Source organism: Henningerozyma blattae, chromosome 3 (assembly GCF_000315915.1).
Source record: "Henningerozyma blattae CBS 6284 chromosome 3, complete genome".
NCBI classification, from domain to species: Eukaryota; Fungi; Ascomycota; class Saccharomycetes; order Saccharomycetales; family Saccharomycetaceae; genus Henningerozyma; species Henningerozyma blattae.
Window position 1 is genome coordinate 1,243,974 of NC_020187.1, and position 25,006 is coordinate 1,268,979.

The 25,006-nt window shown below is 31.8% G+C and overlaps 11 protein-coding genes across 11 annotated transcripts; 5 read left to right on the top strand and 6 right to left on the bottom strand.

Moving 5' to 3' along the window:
- Positions 1–1,018: 1,018 nt before the first annotated feature.
- PTC2 (type 2C protein phosphatase PTC2) lies at positions 1,019–2,542 on the bottom strand (the record flags this gene model as incomplete). Its single annotated transcript, XM_004179781.1, has 1 exon — positions 1,019–2,542. The coding sequence occupies one exon, from the start codon at positions 2,540–2,542 to the stop codon at positions 1,019–1,021; it is 1,524 nt and encodes a 507-aa protein (XP_004179829.1).
- Positions 2,543–3,373: 831 nt separating this feature from the next.
- SHP1 (protein phosphatase regulator SHP1) lies at positions 3,374–4,660 on the bottom strand (the record flags this gene model as incomplete). The annotated part of the gene is made up of 1 exon (XM_004179782.1): positions 3,374–4,660. One exon carries the CDS (start codon positions 4,658–4,660, stop codon positions 3,374–3,376), a length of 1,287 nt encoding a protein of 428 aa, XP_004179830.1.
- An 866-nt stretch (positions 4,661–5,526) lies between these two features.
- Positions 5,527–6,024, top strand: IES5 (Ies5p; the record flags this gene model as incomplete). Its single annotated transcript, XM_004179783.1, has 1 exon — positions 5,527–6,024. One exon carries the CDS (start codon positions 5,527–5,529, stop codon positions 6,022–6,024), a length of 498 nt encoding a protein of 165 aa, XP_004179831.1.
- Positions 6,025–6,168: 144 nt separating this feature from the next.
- Positions 6,169–11,031, bottom strand: TSC11 (TORC2 complex subunit TSC11; the record flags this gene model as incomplete). Its single annotated transcript, XM_004179784.1, has 1 exon — positions 6,169–11,031. The coding sequence occupies one exon, from the start codon at positions 11,029–11,031 to the stop codon at positions 6,169–6,171; it is 4,863 nt and encodes a 1,620-aa protein (XP_004179832.1).
- A 515-nt stretch (positions 11,032–11,546) lies between these two features.
- AIM11 (Aim11p) lies at positions 11,547–12,068 on the bottom strand (the record flags this gene model as incomplete). The annotated part of the gene is made up of 1 exon (XM_004179785.1): positions 11,547–12,068. One exon carries the CDS (start codon positions 12,066–12,068, stop codon positions 11,547–11,549), a length of 522 nt encoding a protein of 173 aa, XP_004179833.1.
- A 454-nt stretch (positions 12,069–12,522) lies between these two features.
- On the top strand, positions 12,523–14,115 carry TBLA0C05190 (tetratricopeptide repeat protein; the record flags this gene model as incomplete). The annotated part of the gene is made up of 1 exon (XM_004179786.1): positions 12,523–14,115. The coding sequence occupies one exon, from the start codon at positions 12,523–12,525 to the stop codon at positions 14,113–14,115; it is 1,593 nt and encodes a 530-aa protein (XP_004179834.1).
- A 754-nt stretch (positions 14,116–14,869) lies between these two features.
- TBLA0C05200 (tetratricopeptide repeat protein) lies at positions 14,870–16,909 on the bottom strand (the record flags this gene model as incomplete). Its single annotated transcript, XM_004179787.1, has 1 exon — positions 14,870–16,909. One exon carries the CDS (start codon positions 16,907–16,909, stop codon positions 14,870–14,872), a length of 2,040 nt encoding a protein of 679 aa, XP_004179835.1.
- A 976-nt stretch (positions 16,910–17,885) lies between these two features.
- On the top strand, positions 17,886–18,533 carry GFD1 (Gfd1p; the record flags this gene model as incomplete). Its single annotated transcript, XM_004179788.1, has 1 exon — positions 17,886–18,533. One exon carries the CDS (start codon positions 17,886–17,888, stop codon positions 18,531–18,533), a length of 648 nt encoding a protein of 215 aa, XP_004179836.1.
- Positions 18,534–18,621: 88 nt separating this feature from the next.
- Positions 18,622–19,788, bottom strand: PAN5 (2-dehydropantoate 2-reductase PAN5; the record flags this gene model as incomplete). The annotated part of the gene is made up of 1 exon (XM_004179789.1): positions 18,622–19,788. The coding sequence occupies one exon, from the start codon at positions 19,786–19,788 to the stop codon at positions 18,622–18,624; it is 1,167 nt and encodes a 388-aa protein (XP_004179837.1).
- A 1,188-nt stretch (positions 19,789–20,976) lies between these two features.
- Positions 20,977–22,425, top strand: CIT3 (citrate (Si)-synthase CIT3; the record flags this gene model as incomplete). Its single annotated transcript, XM_004179790.1, has 1 exon — positions 20,977–22,425. One exon carries the CDS (start codon positions 20,977–20,979, stop codon positions 22,423–22,425), a length of 1,449 nt encoding a protein of 482 aa, XP_004179838.1.
- Positions 22,426–23,125: 700 nt separating this feature from the next.
- PDH1 (putative 2-methylcitrate dehydratase) lies at positions 23,126–24,697 on the top strand (the record flags this gene model as incomplete). Its single annotated transcript, XM_004179791.1, has 1 exon — positions 23,126–24,697. The coding sequence occupies one exon, from the start codon at positions 23,126–23,128 to the stop codon at positions 24,695–24,697; it is 1,572 nt and encodes a 523-aa protein (XP_004179839.1).
- Positions 24,698–25,006: the final 309 nt, after the last annotated feature.

Consider the following 25,006-nt stretch of genomic DNA (forward strand, 5'->3'; position numbering starts at 1 on the left):
ATATATATATATATATTTTAATACAGATAAAATGAGTGTCAATAAGAATAAAGTGTGTTTAATGTATTTGTATAATATTTGCCAAGTGTTTGCTTGTATACAGTTTTTTAGGAATTTCTTTTTATTTAAATGAAAGAATAGAAAGAAAATAATTCTAATAAGAAGATATTGAATTTAAATAATCGTAAAAAAAAGTAATTTATAATTATAAATGAAATGTAATTAGTCGTAAAAAAATTATACTATTCAACGAAATTGTTCATTGAATTGTAATGAAAAAATAAAAATAGTATAGTATAATATAATAAAAATAGAGTAGAATATAATATGATATAATATAATATAAGAAGTTTTGATATGAAATAATAGTGTGAGAAAAATAGTATAATTATAGTAATAGAAATAATTAAGGTAATAAAAATAAAATAAAATAATAGTACTAATAATTAATAAAAGAATTACAATAATAGTATAGTAGTAATAATGATTGCCACATTGGTACAATGAGATACTTTCTAAAAAAATAAAAAACGTAACAAGAAAATTAGAAGAAAAGTAAAGAAGGTAGGAAAAGTGTAATAGAGATTCCACACAGATCAAATTAGATTATTATTTTACAGGATGTGAAGTTCATGACGATGGGTTTCTTCTCCTTAATTTTTTTGAGACTTATGATTCTTTCTTCTCTTTATAATTCGTTTTCCTTATTTGAAGTTGTTTAAAACTCAATAGAGAAAAAGAAAAAAAAAAGAAAAATCAATAGTTGTAAAGATCCGTATCTTGCTTCCTGTAACTTTGCTAGCCAGGTATTCGAATAGAATAGGATAATGAAATGTAAAGGGGTAAATAAAACAAATATAAAATTAAAGGAAAATGCACTTGGAAAAAAATAAACAAAATACTAAAAAAAAAAACTGATAGGATGGTATGCGTATATTGAAATTTACCTTATTAATAAGCTGAATACCTTCTCTAACTTTCTTTTCTTTTTTTTCTTCAATAAAGCTCTATCATCTTTCTATTTCTTTGATGTACTGTCATCATTAGAAATTTCTTCAATTTTGACATCATTAGAAACTTCTTCAATCTTGACATCATCAGTAACATCTTCTATTTTTGAATCTCCATCTTCATCTTCTTCGATTATTTGTTTTTTACCAACACTAGAACTTGAATTTTCAGTTTCGTGTATGTCACGATTACCACCACTTAAAGAAGCTAACATTTCATTCAAAGCAGCACCATGAATAAAAGATTGGTCGTTTGGACCTTGACTAATTTGAATACCGCCAGCACCTAAAAGAGCTTCAAGAGAGAACAAATCAACTGGGCCACCACCATTTCTAGCAGTAACACCACCAGTTGATCTAGACTTATTGCCACGTTTGTTACCATTTTCAGATCCTGCAGCATCATCATCGGTTTCATCAATATCCATGTCATCATTATGATTAATTTTTTTAGTAGTTATAGCGAAAATATCATCATTTGGAAATGCAAAAGATGGATAAATTTTCTTTCTTCTTTCTTCAAAAGAAATATCTTGGTTAGTTTTATTGGTTTTATTTGTTGAATTCTTATTCTTATTCCTTATTCTTGAGGACCATTCTTCAATGGATTCCCCATCTTTTAAAAGAGCTACAATTACTATACTCATATTATCACAACCAATACCGGTACCTGCAGTAGTAGGAGAACAACAAACATCAATAATCTTGGAGGAAATTTCATTCAAGTTCATAGTTGTATTGTTGATAGCGTAATGAATGATATCAACACAATCTTGTGAAGATAAACAATCCCAAATACCATCACAAGCTAGAATAACAAATTCATCATTTTTATAATCTAATTCGTGCTTGATGATATCTGGTACACATGTAACTATCTGTTCATATGGTGATAAGTCATTATTTAATTTAAATTCAAAATCACCAATAGCTCTTGAAAGAGCTAAATTACCATTGACACGGTCCATTTCTACAAACCCCTTAGCAGCAACAATACGAGATTTTTCACTTGCCAGAGTTGGCTTATGATCAAATGATAAAGCCTTGGCAATACCGTTGGAACTTAATACTGTTCTTGAATCACCTGAATTAGCACAGATAATTGAATTTTGTAATTTAGAGATTAAAAGAGTGGTTGCAGTACAACCACTGTGATCATTCTTTAAAATTGGATCTTTTAATAATTCTTCATCTAATGCCAAAAAAGTATCGATCATAGCTTGTTCGTAATTCCCTTTTTTGAAATTTTCTTGCTCTCTCAATACACGAACGTTATTGTCACCACAATATTGAGCTACACCTGAACCACCATGACCATCAAACACACTATAATAAGCCAGATGATCTTTCTCAGAATCGTCCTTGGTAGCTTCTTTGTCATCTCCAGTATTGGAAATATTCAATTCCACAATATGGGAATCTTCCATGGACATACGCCAACCTTGCATGGCACATAACCCAAATGCTGTTAGAATATCATTCCCAGAATGATGTTCTTTATCGATGATAGGATTAGATAGAATTTGACCCATTTTAAACTAATATAATTGAAAAATATTGTAGGAAAACTATTGAGATTCTTTATGTTTTTTATAGTTAATTGGTAAAAAGTATATATTACTTTATATCCTATGGTTATAGTTTACTCAATTCACCTAATTTATATGCTTGTGTATGTAAGTCCAATTGCAGTTAAGAGGATCCCTATTTGAATGACGTCAATGTGTTGTATATTACTTATAAAAAATAATTGGAATCTACAAATATTCTAGTCCTTGATGATGTGATTTGACCACTAGATTGTATAAACTTTGTATTTACTTTGGTTTGTTATTTGCTAGTTGGTCTTCCATTTCTTGGCTTTCGTTTTCTCGTTTTTCGTTTTTCTTCCCTTGCTACTAAAATAAAATAGAATAACATACACCAATTGAAAACTAAGCGGAGAATTTCGCTGAGAAAATATCAACGCTGATAGAGCGAAGACGGCGACGCAATGTAATAGTTTATGACATCTCGATATACTGTCACATGAATATTGGTAACGAGTTAGTGGTTAGCAGAATTGTGAACGCATTTATGGCCAATATATTATCTAAGTAGCTTGAGAATATGGTTCGTTTTGACAGATGATTCCTAATCCAATATCTATATATATTTTGCATGCAGACGTCTGTTACGAAAGTTTGAAAAAATATATCTAAATTTTGGAGCACTTTTATAATATGCTATTTATAAAATTAAATATTTAATAGTAAGGCACTTTATTTAAGTGAGTATGTATTTATTGTATAGGCAACGGTAAATATTTAAAAAAAAAAATTTTAATCTTGATTTGTGACGATAACGTAATGTCAGTCTGTAATTCATACCCATCTTTGAACAACGACAGAGTTAGCTAGATTGGCCACTTTTAAGGTGGTTGAATCCTTTGCAATAGGTTTCACAGGGAATGATGTGTTTAATGTGAAAGTTCTATTGTCATCTGTGTTGTCTTCCACATAATCATATAATGACTCAACAGTATCACTACTATTACAACGATATAATTCCTTCTTACCATTTGAATATCTAATCTGAATGGCAATATCATATTTCTTTTCGTCTTCTTTCTTTTTTTCATCAGGCTTTGAAGCTTCATTGGCCAAATTACTACTTTGAGTATTTATTAATTTAACTTTACTATCACCTGGGACAGGAGAACCCAATCTTTGACCTTCACCGGAAAACCCTCCCAGTTGTCTCTTTGGTGGTTTATATTCTTCGTCTAACTTCTTAAACACATTTACATTTACTTCTTGACCAAATTCTACATCTAATAGTTTTAATGGCGCCCTACCTTGATTTAGTTCACTTAAATAAAAACTATTAGAAGGATCATCATATCTATATAATTTACTGTCACCTACTTGGAACCCATCTTTCCAAAAGGTAATCTCTCTGGTTACCTTTTTAGGTTTTCCAGTAGATGTATTTCCATTATCTTCTATTATTTGGTCTTGTGCATCCAATGATGACCCTAATCTGTAACCTTTTCCAGCAAATGATTCTACTTTTTCATCTTCGTTATCATCTACACCAAATCCAGTCCCCTCCTCATCACTAAATCCACCATTGGCCAATTGTTGACCACCTCTTTTTGCTTTTTCTAATAAATCTCTTAATAAAGAACTTGGATTACGTTCACTTGGGTTTGGATCAGCAATTTCTAAACCAGAAGTTTCACCACCAGCGAATGTAGTTCTTTGTTTGTGCTCATCTTCTTCTTTATCAGCTTTGCCTCTGACCATATCTGAGAAACTCATGAATCTAGAATTACTATTACTGTTTGTTAAACTTCCACCTCTACTGGAAATACTATTAGTATTTCTTTGGCCTAGTCCACCAAATTGTGATGTGGAGCTTGATCTAGAACTACCAAAGGATTCATTTGCACCTCTATTGCCGCCTAACTCAGGTCTAACATTGGTGAGATTATTAGTTTCAGGGTTCATAAATGGTGAGTTTGCCTTGTTGCTCTCATTATCTAATCGATCAGCATAAAAGGCATTAACAGCAGTATCAATTTCTTTATAGTCATTTAAATATTGTTGTGCTACTGAAATTGACGAATTGGTCAATTCCATAAATTTTTGAATCTTATCATCAGACATATTTGATTATGACTACTTGTTTGTTTTTATTTAAATGATGATATTATTCTTGTTGTTATTACTATTAATATTTGATCACTATGAACCAGGTAGGTCGAACACTTTGAAGACTGTCTTATATGGTAATAGATAACGGTATAAAATGCGGAACTCGGTTATAAATATTTTACTATTTTTTAACTGATCAAAAAAGTATCTGGTCATCTATCGAATGCATATGCCATAACAATATCACTAAAAAAATATACAAAAATTCAATATTCGATGTCCATTCATCAATATTCACTTTCGGTTTTGACCCTTTGTTGCCACTCCGAAAATATGTCAAATATTAGCCGGGTAAGGGGTGCTATATCATTAAATTAATCAAAACATTTTAAAAAACTATTATCGTTATAATTAACAAAAAAATTTAATATGATGGATTTGTCTTTATCAACAATTTTATATACTTCTCCATGGTAATGGTTCTATTGTAGTTTTTTTTTTTCATATTTCGGAAAACATTAGCCATAGATATAACTAACCTTACCTAAATTTTAAGCAAGAATTGATATTATTACAAATTATTGAGATCACAAGTATATAGACTATAATTTTCTTATAAAATTATTATTTTAATATTTATTTTATTTTATTTTATTGTATTTTATTTTTTTTTTATATTTAAATTTGTATATTTATTGACATCAAGAGACTCCCCAATATCAATAATTTGAAAGACACGGAGATTTATTATTTTAATATTTATTAATACCATTAAGAAATCCCGACTCTAATTTAGACGGTGATTAAAATGATAAAAAAAAATACTATAAAATATAAAAATAAGATACTAATCCATGGAAGTGTGAATACAACAATCAATGTCAACAGATAATATTAATATTCAAGAAACGTTGAAAGAACAAAGAAAATTATTATCAAAAAATGAAGAATTAATTAAACAAGAAAATGCTTTACAGAGAGAATATACAGTGATGTTGAGGAAATTGGTCTCTATTTCCAATGTACTAAATGATCTACAAATAGATGAGACCAAACATTTTGAAAATAGTAATAAAGAAAGTGTTGATACGACATCTAATATAAAGGATAGCACATTACCGAACCTGAAAAATGTTTCTAATGATACTACTATAAACACTAATGATAATAAAATACCATCTTTAATACCCAATAAATTGTTAGAAAGTGTATCTGATTTAAATTGGTATAATGATCAAATTAAATATATAAGAAGTTTAGAGGATAAAAACTCTGAAATGGAATTTGATATACCTGAAGCATTGGACAATGCTTGGAAAATATATAAAGAAACCCCATTGTATTATAATGAAGGGGTCACATATGACAGTAATTAATGATATGCGGACCTCTATTTTTGGTATATATAGCTTGTACATATAGATGTCTCCCAGATAATTGTACACTAGAAAATTTAAGAATATATATATATATAAAATCTATATTAACAACTAATTGCCTATAAATGTATTTGTGTATAACTAGCTGTCATGACTATCTTGTGAATCTTCATTGGCTTGAAGTTCAGAAGTGATTTGAATTGTTTCATCGATTAAGTCCTTAGCTTTTGTCTTGTCTTCCTTTTTATCATCTTTGGCAGGTGATTCATTTTCAATAGATAATCTCTCTTTCTCTTCAACATTCTTCTTCTTTTCTTTTTCTTTATCCTTCTGTTTTTCTATTAATATTTTATCCTCTTTGATAACATTTTCTAATGCTTTCTTATTTACAAAAAGGCCAAATAAAAATTTACGAACATGAGGTCTAAATCGATATTTGGACATCAGGTCTAAGACTTTGAAAAACATCTTTGAATTTTCAAATAATTTAGGTCCATACCTATTGTTTATTTCTGTGATATCCTTAATAGCATTGTTAGCTATAATATGATTACCTAATTCGCATACTATGGTAGCTACTTTTTCAATGATTTTATCTTCACTAGTTTTTTCATCACTACTATTAAGAGCAATGATACCTTTAGAATCCTTTTTATTTAGTTTTTCATCTGTTACATTACTCAAAATTGATCTGCTTTCACTTCTGCTTGTAGTGCTGGAATATGGTTGAATAGATCTTCTTCTAGAATATATATTGGTAGGTTTACTTTCTAAGTCTATTTTTTGAAAATTTAAAATTGATGATTCGTGGGGTAAAAGATAATCTACATTTGGACCACTCCAAGGATTTTCTAGCATGTTCTTTTCAAATAAAAGATGGTCTAAGTCGACTTTGATAGGTTGTGCATCATCAATAACATTACCATATCTCTTATCGAATTCTATGACATTATTACTATAAGGGTTATAATTTGACCATTGAGACTCATTGAAAGATAAAAATTTGTCAAATCTTTTTGGTAATGCAATGCTTAGAGGCTTGGAGTACACGTCTAAAGTACAATCCCAGTTCATTTCATCTAATATTTCGCAACCTTCTTTTATTTTACCAATTAATCCTAAGGCATGGAAAGCTGTAAATCTAACACTTATTACAGTAGCAGTATAAGCTACTTGTATTATGTCTTCCACGATAGAATAATTGTCCAATAAACCAATACCCAATTCTGTAGATCCGATGAAACCACAACACCATAATGCAGCCTTGACTTGAACAATCCATCGTGGATTCTCATTTGATGAGCCTTCTTGAACATATTTCTTAACAACATTCATAAATCTTATTAGATCACCACAAGATGTAATCAAACTAATTCCTTCTTCTGTCTGTGCTAAACTTTCATACAGATGAAGTGGTAATCTATTTGATCTTTCAAATTTATTACTACGGTCATTACGAGAGCCATTTAAAAAGTCTTCAATAATATTTACATATTCTTCATTTTTTCTTTTAATCCATGATATTCTTTCGCTTTCGATAAAGTCAACTTCATCTAATAACTGAAACCCATATGATGTGCTTAAAAGCTCAAATAATATAGGAGATCTGATAAATACCATTTGACTTAATGAGGTTCGTAGCCAGGATATTAAGTTTTCAGGTTCAGTTTCAGATATAGCATTTTCATATAAAGCTTGGTCAGCTAAAGCAACGACTCGTGGATTTAAATCATACAATTGTCTTGTAAGCATCTCCATGATATAATTGATTAAACTTGTTTGATTATGGTCCTTTACTATTCTCTTCCCATTTGAAACATTTTCATTATTTTCTTTGGATAACTTTCGTAATTCATTCCCAATGTGTTCAGTTGCCTTTAATCTGATATTCTCATGGGGATTCACTAATGCTTTACCAATAATTGTTCTACAGTGTGAGGAATGACCTAAATCTAATTCTGGTATAGTTAACATTAGAAATTTACCAGACATATTAGTTTTTAATTCAAACATTTTATAAATAATTGTGAAAAATCTCCATTTGGCCAAAACTTGACAGCCAGAATTTGATTGAGTTAGAACACCTACGAATTTGAAATAACCACCTATAATTTTAGTTTTCAAAGATGCACTATTAAATAAATTTCCTTTTGTATGCCCCTCCATTGCTTTAAATAATAATGATGCCAATTGTGGAATAATTTTATTATCATCCATTAAAATTTTCCTACCTTCAATATTTGAAGTTAGCATATGAAAAAATTTACAACCAACTTGAATATACTTTTGAGCAAGTTTTGCTCTTTTGCTGACACTGGAAAATCGTAATCTTAAAGGTCTATAGAAGACTAGTAATCTTCTTATAAATTTCGTGGATTTAACAACTTCTTCTAAGAGATGAGCGTTCGTTAAGGGGCCTTCCAGAAGTTCTTGGATTACATTCCAGTTCCATAACGAATAATCTTTTGTTTGTAAAACTTTTGAATCAAATAGCATTCTACGGAATTTCATTTCATCGATAGAATGAATTAAGTTGTTTGATTTTGTTTGTAATGAATATTGCTTTAAGTTATTTTTGTAGCTTATATCTTCTAATCCCAAAGTATTTCTACCTTTGTTTATTAAATATGACGTTTTGGAAAATTGATAAGTCCCTTCAAATAAGGTGACTGATTTATCTATTTCATATATTTGGAAGGAATCTAATTTTAAATCAATCAAATTCATTGCTAATTGAGAATATTCATTCAAAAGATATCTGGCTTTTGCAATTAATACTGAATTTTTATCATGATATTTTTCATCTTTATTATTAATACTTGTTAATAACCTTTCTTCAAAATTACAATTATGTAGTATTAAAATAATCAAAGCCACGTTTTGAATAATTGGTAATGGCTGTTTATGAATCGCAGATGGAACAGGTTTAAATATTTTTTCTTGACTTCTCCCTCTTTTAGAATAATGTAATGGTTTAATTCGTAATACATCTAAAAATATATCAATTAAGAAATGTGCACAATTAGGTACATCGAAAAATGATAATACTTCACGCAACGCTTTGCAATCATCCATAGAATAAAGCATGCACCCCACATAACTTTTTAGTGCTTTCGAAATTAAGATCGAGGCATTATGCAAATTATCGATTGTTGATGTAGAATTATTATTTGAATCGGAAAATAAAGTTGATAAAATAGAAATGTTAAATTCTTTGAGAAAATATCTTCTAGTCCTATCAGTTGACAGAAGTTCTAAAATAGTGTCTAATATGATGCATGCTAAGGAAATTGAATTGTTTTCTTGTAAAAGGTTTTCAAAAATTCTCATACCATGACATTTTCTAATAAATTCTGGATTAATGAAGCATAATTCTAATAAAGTTTCAATAGCAATATTTCGAAGTGTATCATCATTTCTTTCTATACAAGCAATAATAGATTGAACTATTGAATTATTGATTCCAATATTGTGGCTAATAAATACTCGTAATAACTTAATAGCTTGTTCTCTTTCTACTTGATACGAATTCTCCTTTGATAATGAAATAATGATAAAAATATCGAATCTTAACTTAATTAATAATTGAATCAATTCATTTGATGTAATTAAGTATCTGCAAATTCTATATATTGCAGCTGTAATGAATTTATCATCTTTTTTTAATAATAATGATTGCATGGTATCTAAAAATGAATTCACTATTAGTTCATTTTTAATTTCTGGATTTTCCTTTAAAGCTTTAACGAAGTTATTAGCTTTTTCTAAGAATAACTTATTTGAAATTGAGGGATCTTGTAATGTATGCATATAAGTACTAATAAGCCAAGTAGCAGTATCTTTATTTGAAACATCAGGTATAATATTGTTCACTGTGTCATTTGAATGATTAGAGTTGAATTCAATTGAATTCAATGTGTTATTTCTATACCTAGATGATATATAAGTATTTGTTACATTGTTATTATTATTTGTTACATTGTTAATATTATTTGTGATATTAGTAATTGTGTCATCCATACTGTCTAATTGATTGAAGTTTAAAGAATCTGCATCTGAAGGAGATTTATAAAATGGAGAATTTGTTATTAATGGTAATGTAGTAGCTGTTGATAAAAGAGGTGTATTTAAATCTGATAATGATTTGTAGTTTAAATCTTGGTTTGCATTTGTATAGGTATTATCTAATTGATCATTATTATTATTGTTGGTTGAAAGTTCATCTAAATTTATATTTAAAAGTGAAGGATTATTTTTAGTCACTATATCGTATTGAGATTTCAAATCAGTAATATTTTTTTCAATTTTCTTGATTGAATTATCAAATTCTCTAATTTGTGTATTTGCTTTTATCCTAAGATTATGATTTTCTAGATGATGAGTTGAATAAGTCCCTGAATATATATTTGAAGATGTGGACTCTTTTATTTTTTCAAATTCGTCTTTTTTCCTTTTAAGATCTATTAGTTCTTGGTTTTGTTGATCCAATTGAAGTTTAATGTTCCAAAGTGTTCTTGTAGGATTTGCAGTAGAAGCTGTTATATTAAATTTTGATTTTCTATTAACAGGGAGTTGATGTGGGCTTAATGGAGATATAAGATCTAAATTATTATTAATATTATTTGCACTTTCAGGGCCTCCACCACCTCTTTTTGAAGTTGATATAAACGATGTTGAAAGTACTAAATTTTTCCGATTTCTTTTTGTAGAATTATTCGTTATTGAATGAGTAAGATTATTTGTATTACCATTTGAAATTGATGAATTAATGGATGATGTAGTACTTGTTATAGTATTCCATGTATTTGCCCTTGTCCTGGAATTATTATTGTCCTGATTTGTAGAATAGTTCAATGTATTATTACTGTTCAATGTTGCCGTAGATCTAATTGGATTTAATGCGTTCGAGCTATTATTTTCATTATAAATATTATTATTAGTTCTTATGGGATTTGAAATAGGACTATTCTGACTAGTTACAGTTAACTTACTATTATTAGACATTTTCAAGTTAACGAAAAAATAATTTTGTGCTAAATATTACTTTATATTTATATGCGATTATGTTTTTGGTTGTATGATATGGTATTGTATTAGGGTTGTACACTATGAGATGCTAATAATTTCAAAAAAATGTAATGAATTATATGTTGTTATATGTGGTATTGTCGTATAAACATGAATGAGAGAAGTATTATGAATTGATAAGAGAAAAAAAAAAAATAAATAAATAAATAAATAAAATGGATTAGGATGTTGTAGTAATAGCTTTGAAACTTGTTAGAACAATAAATCAAGCTTTCTAAATTATAGGATGTGTAAATCTTTAAAGAGGTTTACTTATTTACATGTATTATACAATCTTAAATTTCAAATCACATCAAATGAAGAAAAGTAGAAATTAGGAATAATTCCTAAATTGGAAAAATTATCTATCACGTGACTGTTTCAAATATTTCCAAAATTTACATAATTAATTATTCACAACAAAAAAAAAAAAAAAAAATAAAATACATTTGTTATTTCTTTGGATCATTTTGATCTTCATCTTTGTTAGACTCTTGCTTATCTGATTCATCAGCTAACTGTTTAATCTGATCAATTATTGAAGTAGTAGACTCATCTATGACTAGCAATTTCTCATTGGGAATAGTATTTTTAATTGATGATTTAATTAAAACACTAAAATCTTCCAAACTTGAGATATTTAAAACCATTGCTGCACCAGTTGTTAGCATTGTAGAAATCCCTAACGTTACTGCAGATGCACAAATCAAGGCGGTTCTTGCTTCGTTAGTTGGTATTACATTTTGTAAAATGTCATTTCTCTGAAATTGTTTGGGTATATCTGTTGGAAGAATAAGGTTAGTAAGATATTGCAAATGCAAGATAAGGAAGTAGTTTTGATACATACATTTGCGTGAGAGCATTTGTTTATAAGTATATCTTGTGGCTAGCACAGTAAATGCTGTGGCACATACGAATCGTAGAACTTGTTTGGTTCTCCTTCTAGAATTGTCACTAAGCATAGAATCTGTCATATTTATTTCTGCGTATGATATTTGATTGTTCTTTGGGGGGGGGGGGGTACTATGTTTTATTAATTACCCTTTTTCCTTTATTCCAATTGTTATAACAATGCTACTTACTGATGATATGATTTAAAAAATCAGAATAGATACTGCGCGAAAAACTCGAACCCAGGGTGACGGGGATAATAAATATGTCAGAAAAAAAAAGGAATTAAAGAAAAAAAATTTTTTATTTTTATTTTTGGATAATACCAAATTTCTTCAAATTAAGGGAAATTATTAGTAGATTGTGAAGGGACGTTCGAAATTTCTAGAACAAACGTTTGCATTATTGGTTTCAGGGTGGAGATGTTATAAAAAGATGAGTAAACCTTGATAAATTTTTAAACGTAAATTAATGAATTATTGATATTCATCTCAGAGGAAGGTTGTCTAAATCTAGCTGCATGAAGAAAAGCAGGCAATGTCAATTACAAAGTCCAATATTCAATATCCTTTATGCAAAAAAGAATGTAGTGAAACAATTGCGACATCAACTCTACCAGAAATATATAATGAAGATGGATACAATATCAACAGTGCAATTACAATAGCACCATTCAATGACAACCACAAGAAATTCTATCTGCATAGTGCAACCACAATGACGTCGTCATGCAATAATACCACCGATCGAGCTGTGACGGCCAATGAAGAAGAACAAATATGTTTGCCGAATATCGAAGACGAAATCACTACTATTGGTGTCAACACGTTAGATGAAAGTGTAAATAGTTTTGTGAAAAGTGAGACATCGACTTTTTCACCAGGAAATTCATACCTCTGTTTTAATTTCACATCTAAATTTCCCAACCATGTTTCTAATGGGACAGGGTTATCTCATGTTTATTCGGTTAATGGTAGACATGATGTCCAGCAAGATAATAGAAGTGTGGTGGATTTGTCGTATCAGTTGATCAGCCAATATTTGGGTGAAGCTAAGGAAACGTCCCTTGTGCCGAGGTTGACGACGATTGAGATGTATCGAGAGAATGTGAAGAAATCCAAAGATATCCGGGTATTATTTGGGTTTGCTCAGTATATTTTGCAAATGGCATTGACAATTGAGAATTCTTCTTCTATAATTGATCCTAACAATCAAAAGTCTCGAGAAGAATTGAAAGAGCAATTTTTAAAAGAGGCCAAGAATTATTTGAAAAAACTGAGTGTGAAAGGGTATGTGGATGCGCAATATTTGCTCGGAGATGCGTATGCGTCGGGTGCTATTAACAATGGTAAAGTGAATAATAAAGAATCATTCCAATTGTTCCAAAGTGCTGCGAAACATGGACATATTGAGAGTGCGTATCGTACTGCGTATTGTTATGAGAATGGACTTGGTACGACCAAGGATAGTCGGAAATCGTTGGATTTCTTGAAGTTTGCAGCCAGTAGGAACCATCCTAGTGCGATGTATAAACTTGGGTTATATATGTTTTATGGCCGGATGGGGTTTGATCCGGCGGATATCAATAGTAAATTGAATGGTATCAAGTGGTTGAGCCGTGCTAGTGCCAGAGCGAATGAGTTGACGTGTGCTGCGCCGTATGAATTGGCCAAGATATACCAACGAGGGTTTATTGATGTTGTGTTACCTGATGAAAAATATGCTACGGAGTTGTATATACAGAGTGCCACGTTGGGCCATGTGAAGTCGTGTACTGTTCTTGGTGAGATATACGAGACTGGGAATGTTGCAGTGAAGAGAGATAGCAACCTGAGCATACATTACTATACCCAGGGGGCGTTGCAGGGGGATCCCAAGGCGATGCTGGGATTGTGTGCATGGTATTTGGTTGGTGCAGGGGATAATTTTGAAAAAGATGAGAATGAGGCGTTTGAATGGGCGTTGAAGGCAGCCAATTGCGGGTATGCCAAGGCTCAATACACAGCAGGGTATTTCTACGAGAAGGGTAAAGGATGTGATAGGGATGAGGTGATGGCAAGGAAATGGTATGAAAGGGCGGCAAAGAACAAGGACGAGCGAGCAATGGAGAAATTGAAATCTTCTTGCTAGGGCGAAGGGCCTTGGCCCTTCGCCCTTCGCCAACAGCAAAGCAAATAATAAAATATTAAAGTTAGTTTGAATAGTTAAATAGCAGTATATAAAAGCGTAGTGTATATATAACGGCGTTCAGCTCATGAAAGCGCTAAAGGATGGTTGCGGAGGAGTGTGAAATGTCACTACATCAACAAACCAACAACACCGGCAGCAGCCAAACCGATCAAACCGGTGTTGGCGATTGGAGTACCCAAGGCAGCGTTCTCGGAAGAGCTGGAGGAGGTGTCATTATCAGCAGCAAGAGCAACAGCAGCAGTAGCGACGGCACAGATTATGGTAGAGAATTTCATGATGTGAATTAGTTGTGTTTGGTTGATTGGGGGGGGTTGTATATCTTAGTGATGTGATGTGACTGCAATGTGGGATGTCCAGGGTAGTGTCAATTGCAAGCTGCTTATATACCTGTGAAGCTGGGATCTGGAGAGTTGGGATCTGGAAGGGGCTGGCCTTGCCATTGGACTAGCACTAGCACTAGCACTAGTGCAAACCCTACTGCTAGTATTTTCAAACAAACACGCCAGATCCGAGGGGCTGTGCCTGCAGGCCCCTGAGCCCAAAAGAGACGGAAACGGAAGTGACAGTGGGGCGAATGTGGTGACATTTGGCACCACACAGTGACGTATTCCGAGTGTTTTCCGAAAGGTTTCCGAGACCCGAACACAAAGCGAGAGAAAAGCGAGAGAGTTTCCGAGCTTGTTTCCGGAAACGGCTACATGACGGCACAGTCGCGCTGCGGTGGTTTCTGGGCTGCCTGTGCGTTCTGCGCGGGCTTCTGGGCACGCAGGCCAAACACGGAGCGGCGCTTGCTGTGTTTGCCGTTTGCGGGATTGCTATTTGTGCTGTGGTTGGTGTTGGTAGTGGTAGTGGTGTTGGTAGTGCTATTGCTATTGCTATTGCTATTGCTATTGCTATTGCCAGTGCCAGTGCTATTACCATTACCATTACCATTACCATTACCAGTAGCATTCGCAGCATTCCTGGCCTTGGTGGCGCTGGCAGCCCCAGAGAAATCTGCGGCACGTCCCCTATTTTCCACGCTGCTATTAATAGCAGAATTCTCGCCAGGACTAGTGCTGGTGGTGTTAGCGTTGCCAGTGTGGGCTGTGTGGGTTGTGTGGTTTGTGTAGTCTGTGTGGTTTGTGTAGCCAGTGTTGCCAGCCATCGTTGTGTTTGTGTTACCAATCGTATTACTAGTCGTAATTGTATTGCTATTGCTGATACTATTATTAGCACTATTCGCTTGACTATTCGCTTGACTATTCGCTTGACTATTCGCTTGACTATTCACTTGACTATTCACGCCCCCATTAGCTTTCCCACAAGACATCCCACCAGACATCCCCTTCAACTTGTTTATAGCCCGCTCGTCCTTGTTCTTAGCAGCTTTTTCATACCATTTCCTTGCCACCACCTCATCTCTATCACATCCTTTACCCTTCTCGTAGAAATACCCTGCTGTGTATTGAGCCTTGGCATACCCGCAATTGGCTGCCTTCAACGCCCATTCAAACGCCTCATTCTCATCTTTTTCAAAATTATCCCCTGCACCAACCAAATACCATGCACACAATCCCAGCATCGCCTTGGGATCCCCCTGCAACGCCCCCTGGGTATAGTAATGTATGCTCAGGTTGCTATCTCTCTTCACTGCAACATTCCCAGTCTCGTATATCTCACCAAGAACAGTACACGACTTCACATGTCCTAATGAAGCACTCTTGATATACAACTCCGTAGCATATTTTTCATCGGGCAAAATAATATCAATAACACCTCTTTTATAAATCTTGGCCAATTCATACGGCGCAGCACACGTCAACTCACTAGGGTTCAAACTCGCCCTAGCCAACCATTTCACCCCATTCAATTTATTCGTGATATCCTCCGGATCAAGCCCCATTTTCCCATAAAACAGATAAACACCCAACTTGTACATCGCACTAGGATGGTTCCTACTGGCAGCAAACTTCAAGAAATCCAACGATTTCCTACTATCCTTGGTCGTACCAAGTCCATTCTCATAACAATACGCAGTACGATACGCACTCTCAATATGTCCATGTTTCGCAGCACTTTGGAACAATTGGAACGATTCTTTATTATTCACTTTACCATTGTTAATAGCACCCGACGCATACGCATCTCCGAGCAAATATTGCGCATCCACATACCCTTTCACACTCAGTTTTTTCAAATAATTCTTGGCCTCTTTTAAAAATTGCTCTTTCAATTCTTGATCCGCACTGCTCTCAATAGTCAACGCCGTTTGTAACATGTATTGAGCATATTCAAACAACACTTTCACATCTTTGGATTTCTTCACATTCTCTCGATACATCTCAATCGTTTTCAACCTCGGCACAAGGGACGTTTCCTTAGCTTCTCCCAAGTATTGACTGATCAACTGGTGTGACAAATCTGCCACGCTTTCGTTCGTGCTTGTCAATTGTGTGTCTTGACTACCGTTGGCCAAATACAAATGCGAAAGATCCACACTCTTGGATCTTCGATTACCACTATATGTCGGGGACCCTCGTGGCGATGGGCTTAACGAGACACTCTGTGTAAACCCATGACCTCGCATGCTAGGTGTGCCGATACTTCTAATCTCATCTTCTATTGTGCTTTGGGGGGCACGCAGCGCAGCCTCACTCCCCATACTCAAATCCTCCTTGCTGATCAACGTACTTTGCACATGTCTCTTGTACGGATGCATCCCTTGCACCCCGTCTTGATTCTCATCGTTCATCCTGTCGTTCACTATTTGTTTCTGTTTTTTATGTATTTCAAACTACACTTCTACACTACCGCCCCTCCTCCTCCTCCTCTATTATATATTTATATTTCAAGATTTTTTTTTTTCAAAGAATGTACGTTTTGCCATTACGCGTCGTAGATTTGCTCCATCGGGAAACTCATTGGCAAAAGAAAAAAAATGTGGAATTGCAAATAGATTTTTGAAACGACGGAAAAAAAAGAAATGAGAAAAAAATCTATGTTCCTGAATCATTTTAACGAGGGCTAAACGTTTTCGAGGCTTTGCAAGCTGAGCCAATTGAACCAACTCGTCATCGTCATTGTCTTTATTTGACGTATTGACGTATTTATTTGACGTATTTATTTGACGTATTTATTTGACGTATTTATTTGACGTATTTATTTAACACACCTATTTAACACACCTATTTAACACACCTATTTAACACATTTATTTGAAAAAAAATTCATGGAGAAGGGCAACCCCCCTGGATCCAGGTTTCACAAGTGACAATGTTGTTTGGTTTTTTTGGTTTTTTTGGTTTTTTTCATAATAATTTCCATTCAGGTCCGCGAAAAATAAAAACTTGTTTATATTCGTCTTTTTTTGAATTTTTCAATTTATTATCTGTTTTCGGGGTTCTTATCTTTAATTGTCAGGAATGATCTTAATGGAAAAAATTAAGATGAAAATATAATCAGAAGTTGTTAGAAGTTTAATCAAGCAATCAAATGGAACATCAAAGATTAATTCCCTATGATTATTCAATAAAGCTTATTGTTGTAATCTGGGGTATTACGATTTAAGTTTTGTTTTGGTTTTTTTTCGTGTTTTTAATATCCAAACCATTTAGCTACCTACACTCTTATAATCAAATAAAAAAAATAAAAAATTTAAAAACTTAACCCTCCTCTCTCTCTCTCTCTCTCTCACCCCCTCCCCCTCCCCCACCACAGTATATTTAAAAATGGCTTTAGAATCCCAATGGGCAACTGCTTCTAATGATGATATTAAATCACTTCCATTTATGAAAGCTAAAAATCAAAATTCACCAAAGAAAAAATCACCATCAAAACGTTTTGTCAATAATAATAATAAAACAAATACTTTTACACCAACACATTCAAGATCAAATAGTAAAGAACAATCTTTTCCCAATGAAAAAAAGAAACTTCAATGTCCTTCACCACCAACTTCTTCAGAATCATTTTCAAATCCTTTACGCATTGATGAAGATTGGTTAAGAAAGGCTAATGAAAGAGAACTCCATTCTAGTGCATCAACTAATAAAAATTCAGATAAGACTGTTCCAAATAAATTTATTGATAAGAAAAAGAAACCACTCCATAAATATAATAATGACATAAATAGTTTACCCACTTTAAATAATAAACATGATGCAAATTTTGAAAATAATATTCCAGATCATGCTAAAAAATTAGAAGAATTGAAAAAAAGAATTGAAGAACAAAAAAAATTTTTAAAAGTAACAAAACATAAAGAAGAACAAAAGAAATTGTTAGAGGATTTCTTAAATAACGATTCCAAATTTGACTGGGTTAATGATGATGAAGAAGATGAGATTGTTGATAAATTAAATAAAATTAAAGTATGACATATAACGTAATATATATATATACGAACTTTCTTTTAAGTAATTAATAAATGACATTTAATTATTAAATCTATAAAATAGTGTCTGTTTAAAGAGTTTGTTTAACGTCAATTCCTTTGGCTGCTCTTTCTCTATTCATTATTAATCTTAATTTAGCCAAGGCACAGATACTTTCATTAATTTTACAATAATCTTCACTCAATTGATGCTTTTGCACTAATTTTATAATATATCCATTAATATAATCAATTTCAATATCTCTTAAATATAAAGTATCTTGTCTCATTGAACTACTATTTTCACCATTTAATCTACAACCAGTATTAATAATACTTTCTACTAATGGTTCGATTTCAAAGGATTTATTAACTGATAATTTAGGATAACCGATTTTATCGTTATATTTTGATTCATATTCAAATAATTCTTTATATTCTAATTCTAAAACTTTTAAAGATTCAATAACAATTAATTTAAAAATATCAGAGCAACCATTTCCAATTTCACCATTTTTACCATTAACAATCGATGTTATCGGATTAATACAGCAATTAACTAAAAATTTAGAAATTTGTCCCAATAGCATTTCCTGATAAGTTAAAAATTCTAATCCAAATTCTTTGGCAAACGGTTCACTAGTAAATAATTCAATCATTTCATTATTGGATTTAATTGTATTAATTTGAGTTTCATTTTGGAAAATTTCATCATTAATCTCCCATGGTAATTTAGCCACTTTCATCCCAACATGCCCAGCATGAATGAAAAGATATGGATCTTTTGAATCTTGGAATACCCCATGAGAAATTACACCTTGGAAAACTGTTGGTCTATCCGTAACTTTGACATTATTGAAAACTTCATCTCTTAAAACATCAAGTACACCAAACCCATTTTGAATTAAAATAAGATTTGTCTTGGAATTAATATACGGTAAATAAGGTTCTAATGCTTCCTTTGTTTGGTAAGTCTTTGTGGTGATGACAAGATTATTAATAAACTGTTTGGAAAAGGTCTCGGGACATTGACCATCATTGAATTTAGCACTAATTATTGGTGATTCAGGTAAATAAATTTTACGTATTTTCAACTGGCTTTGATTATTATTTTCATTTTGAAATTGTAATAGACGTGATTTATTCCTAAATAATGGAATGATTTTGGAATTAGTGTATCTAGCTAAATCAATGGAAAATACAGTGCCCATAGCACCAAGCCCTAATATATGAATTGTAGGAATTTTAGTATTAGTCATATTTTATTGTTGTTTTTTTGTCAATCTTTTTTGTTGAATTATTGTTTTCCCAATTGTCCATTCAGAATGGAATAAAAATATGTCATTTTTATCAAGGTTGGCCCCATCTTATTTAAATATATTTATTTTCCAATAATTAGATAGACATTTGTCAATAGTCTAATCTAGTCTAATCTGGAAACAATGACATTTCCATAGCAAATGTCCTTGTCTTGGCAATTCAAATATTAAATACCTTCGGGAATCTCGACCAATCACTATTTTTCAGTTATTTCCGTCGGTTATCAAAGAATGTCCGATGCTGGGAATGGACTTCCCTAATCAGAAGGAAACTTAATATATTTATTTAATCATTTATCAATTATTATTTTTTTTTTCAAATCCAATCCAGTATTAAGAAGGTTATCGATATTATCTAATATTACTCATTGAATGCTTCATCGATGGTGTCATTAATTAATAATAAATGAGACTTGTACTTAGTGCTAATTTTAATTCAAGGTGTTGGGTGCATATCTTTGGGTGCATATATTTTCTTAAAAAAAAATATTTGTGTGGTTCCACCTATATAATAAAGATATTAAAGATTATCATTTCTATAAATTTGATAGAAGTTAAACTATATCTATATATACTTAGGGGGTTGGTTACCGTTTAATTATCATTACTACTATCTCTCTTATATGATATGCGGCGCTATCAAATGCCACTTTCCCTTGTCGGAGTTTTGTTTCATTCACTCTTGACAAAATAAGGTGATTAATCGAACAGATCAGGATAAACGATATTTCACCAATAAAATTTAAAAGGAAACTTTTAATGAAGAAAACCATTAAGTAAAAGTACCCCAGATTTTCTTTAAGAAAAAAAAAAAATTAAAAAATAAGTTGGGGAAATTCCATGGCTATTCTTTATTACTTAAAATGACGTTTTGATTATTGGATCGGTTTAATGGATAGTATATAAGCAATGCTCTAATTGTAGTAAGTTTAAGACTTTCCAAAATACCTATATTTATAGAGTTATTAAAGAACTCATAATGAAGTATATGCTATTGGTAAAATAATATAAACCTATATATGTAAAGTAGTTCTTGTTCGATTTTATTTTTTCCCGCATAGAATTGGGGTTTATTAATTCATCATCATAATCTTGACATTCAACTTTCAAATATCATTACAATTCATCATGTTATCTAGAGGTAATATTATTCTAAACAAAAATATTCAAGCATCTTGGATTATTAAATCATATTCTACTGTCATTGATTTAAAAACAATTTTAAAAGAACAAATACCAATTCGTAAAAATGAAATTCAAAAAATTAAAAAAAATTATGGGAATAAAAAAATTGATGAAATTACAATCAATTCTTTACTTGGTGGTATGAGAGGTAACAGATCCATGTTTTGGAGAAGTACTTCCTTAGATCCAAACTTGGGTATTAAATTCCATGGGTTAACCATTGAGGATTGTCAAAAAAATTTACCAAAATTACCAAACACATATGGACAAGATGAAAAAATATTTTTGCCAGAAACAATGCTTTGGCTTTTGATAACAGGTGAAGTACCAACAGTGGAACAGGCAATGATTTTAAAAGTGGAATTGGCAAAAAGAGGTAGAAAATTACCCGATTATGTAGATAAAGTAATGTCAACCTTACCCAAAGATTTGCATCCAATGACACAATTCGCCATTGGTATCGCTACATTAAACAAAGATTCCCAGTTTAGAGAAAATTATGAAAAGGGGTCTATTGGAAAAGCTGATTATTGGGAATCCACTTATGAAGATACGTTAAATCTAATAGCATTATTGCCTCAATTAGCAGGGAAAGTATATTCTAATAGTTATAATAACGGTCAACCATTAGGCCAATTTAATGAAAATGAAGATTGGTCCTATAATATTTGTTCCTTATTAGGAATGACAAATACAAGTGATTCTATGAATATACAAAATTTTGATGATAAGAAGTCACAAGATTTTGTAAATTTGATGAGATTATACACAGGTATTCATGTAGATCATGAAGGAGGTAACGTCTCTGCTCATGCCACTCATTTAGTAGGAAGTGCATTGAGTGATGCTTATTTAAGTTATTCCTCAGGGATAATGGGTCTTGCAGGTCCATTACATGGGCTAGCTGCACAAGAAGTGGTTCGTTTCTTAATTGCAATGAATTCAAATATATCTTCCCCCAATGATAAAAAATCAATTAAAGATTATTTATGGTCACTTTTGAATTCACATAAGGTAATTCCTGGTTATGGTCATGCAGTTTTAAGACAAACTGATCCTCGCTGGACAGCAATGGTAGATTTTGCAAAACGTCATCCAGAAGAATTTGAAAATGATAAGAATGTTATGTTAATGCAAAATTTGGTAAATATTGCACCGGGAGTTTTGAAAGAACATGGAAAGACAGCAAATCCATACCCAAATGTAGATGCTGCTTCAGGAATTCTGTTCTATCACTATGGTGTGAGAGAATTACTATTTTTTACTGTTATATTTGGTTGTTCAAGAGCTTTAGGGCCACTTTCCCAATTGGTTTGGGATAGAGGTTTAGGGTTACCTATTGAGAGACCAAAGAGTTTAGATTTGAAATCGTTGAAGGAATATTGTGACTAAATTTTATTTTATTAAATGTATTTTTTTTTTAAAATTTTAATTTTTTGTTTTTGCCATATATATTCTGCTTTTTTAAATAATATTTCATATTTAGTCAAGAAAATTGTGAATCCAAATCAAGAATTATTGTAATAATTCATAAATATTTAATGATATTTTGTATATAAAAATAAAAAAACATGAACTAAAAAGTATTAGTTTTTGAATAGAAATTTTTGAATAGAAATTTTTGAACCACACAATAATTTATTCCTATTTTGCAATTGCAATTACCCCATCACTTTTTGTAGTAATTTATAATCATATATGTAACAAAAAAATCCATTTAACCAACTCCGAGAATTCCAGTTTGCTTTAATTCCGATGCTCGAATTTCAAAGTCATTCATTGTTTCATTAAAAGTAGACAAAAATAGGCATTTATTGATTTGCATTCCTACAATTACTTAAACTAAAAAGTATACACTTGAACGGATAAATGGATGATTAGTTGAAGGTAATGCCCCCTAATGCGTTCAATCCACCTCGAAGGTAGAAGTATATTAAAGATAAATTATTATTGTCAGCAATATTCCAACATGCTAAAAAAATAATTATTGTCAATACCAATTCTCTATTTGTTTTTTAACACTTTAATTAAGCCTTGAAAGAACGTGGCTTATTTCAAGACAATAAAAAAACAGATATAGTTCCTCTCTAATATGTCAAACTCGAGGCAAATAGCCGGTAGCTTAAGAAACACTTCTTATTCAATTATTAAAAATAGCATTATGCAACGACAAAGATGTTATTCTTCAACTGTACCAGCTCACTCTACTAATGAAAGACCAGAACCTGATGCTCTTTTGAAAACTTTGGCTAATTATGTGCATAACACAAATATCAATTCGAAAGTTGCCTTTGATACTGCAAAATATTGCTTTTTAGATACTTTAGGTTGTGGCCTAGCAGCTTTGAAATATGAACAAGTTCGTAATATTATCAAACCAATTGTTCCAGGGACTACTGTTCCCAATGGAACTAGAGTCATAGGTACTAATTTGCAAGTTGATCCTGTCCAAGGTGCATTCTCTATTGGTACTATCATAAGATGGTTAGACTTCAATGATTGCTGGCTAGCTGCAGAATGGGGTCATCCTTCTGATAACTTAGGTGGGATTTTAGCGGTAGCCGATTATCAAAGCCGACTATATAATGCCACACAAGGGAAACAGGGTAAATTGTTTACTGTTAATGATGTACTAGAAGCTCTTATTAAAGCTCACGAGATCCAAGGTGTCATTGCTTTAGACAATTCCTTTAATAAATTAGGTCTAGATCATGTTGTATTGGTCAAGATTGCAACCACGGCCGTCGTTTCGAAAATGCTTGGGCTAACTGAAGCTCAAACCATTGAAGCCATCTCTCAAGCTTTCGTTGATGGTCAATCTTTACGTACATACAGACATTCACCAAATACAGGTTCAAGAAAATCTTGGGCTGCAGGTGATGCTGTTTCTAAAGCTGTTAATTTAGCATATAAGGTTAAGAATGCAAATGTAGGTACTATTCCTTCTGTTTTGACAGCAAAGACATGGGGGTTTTACGATGTCTTATGCCACGGCAAACCATTTGAATTCAAACAAAGAAAGGAATTCAATTCCTATGTAATGGAAAATATTTTGTTTAAAATATCATTTCCAGCTGAATTCCATGCTCAAACAGCTGCAGAAGCTGCAATTCAAGCTCATACTAAATTAAAATCTATTGGCAAGACATACGCAGATATAAAATCTGTAAGAATCAGAACTCAAGAGGCAGCTGTTAGAATCATTGACAAATCAGGTCCATTATATAATTATGCTGATAGAGATCATTGTATTCAATATATGACTGCTATTCCATTAATATACGGTGAATTGACATCGAACCATTACCAAGATAAGATTGCTGAAAATCCTGCTATCGATAATTTAAGATCAAAGATGTTCTGTGTCGAAGATAAGCAATTTAGCCAAGATTATATGGACCCAGAAAAGAGATCTATTGCAAATGCTCTATTAATTGAATTAAACGATGGAACAACTTTAGATGAAATTGTTGTTGAATACCCAATTGGCCATCATAGAAGAAGAGATGAAGGTATCCCATTATTAAAGGATAAGTTTGCACGCCATTTGAATGAACACTTTGTTAATCAACCAAATCAAGCTAAGAAGATATTGGAGATTTCAGAAGACTCTTCCTTCACTACGAAGCCAATTAATGAATTTGTTGATGAATTTTGCAAATGAATTTAATGATCTAAACTTTCTCCCTCCATTCTAAAAATACTGAACAGTTCCTAAACTGTATTCCCTTTTAACGTATTTTTTTTTTTTGAAGAAATATTTAGCTTTAATAGTCTAAACAATTGCTCCTTATATATTTGTATATATATATTCTAATAATTTATTTTAATGATATACTATTTAGTGCTACCGATAGATAAATAAATTTAGTCAAAAATATAATTAATGAACTAAAATGGATTTCAATCAAAAGCCTTCTATTGTATTTTTGCACCTTTTGATTTCTAAATCCACTTTTTTCGCGAGTACTAA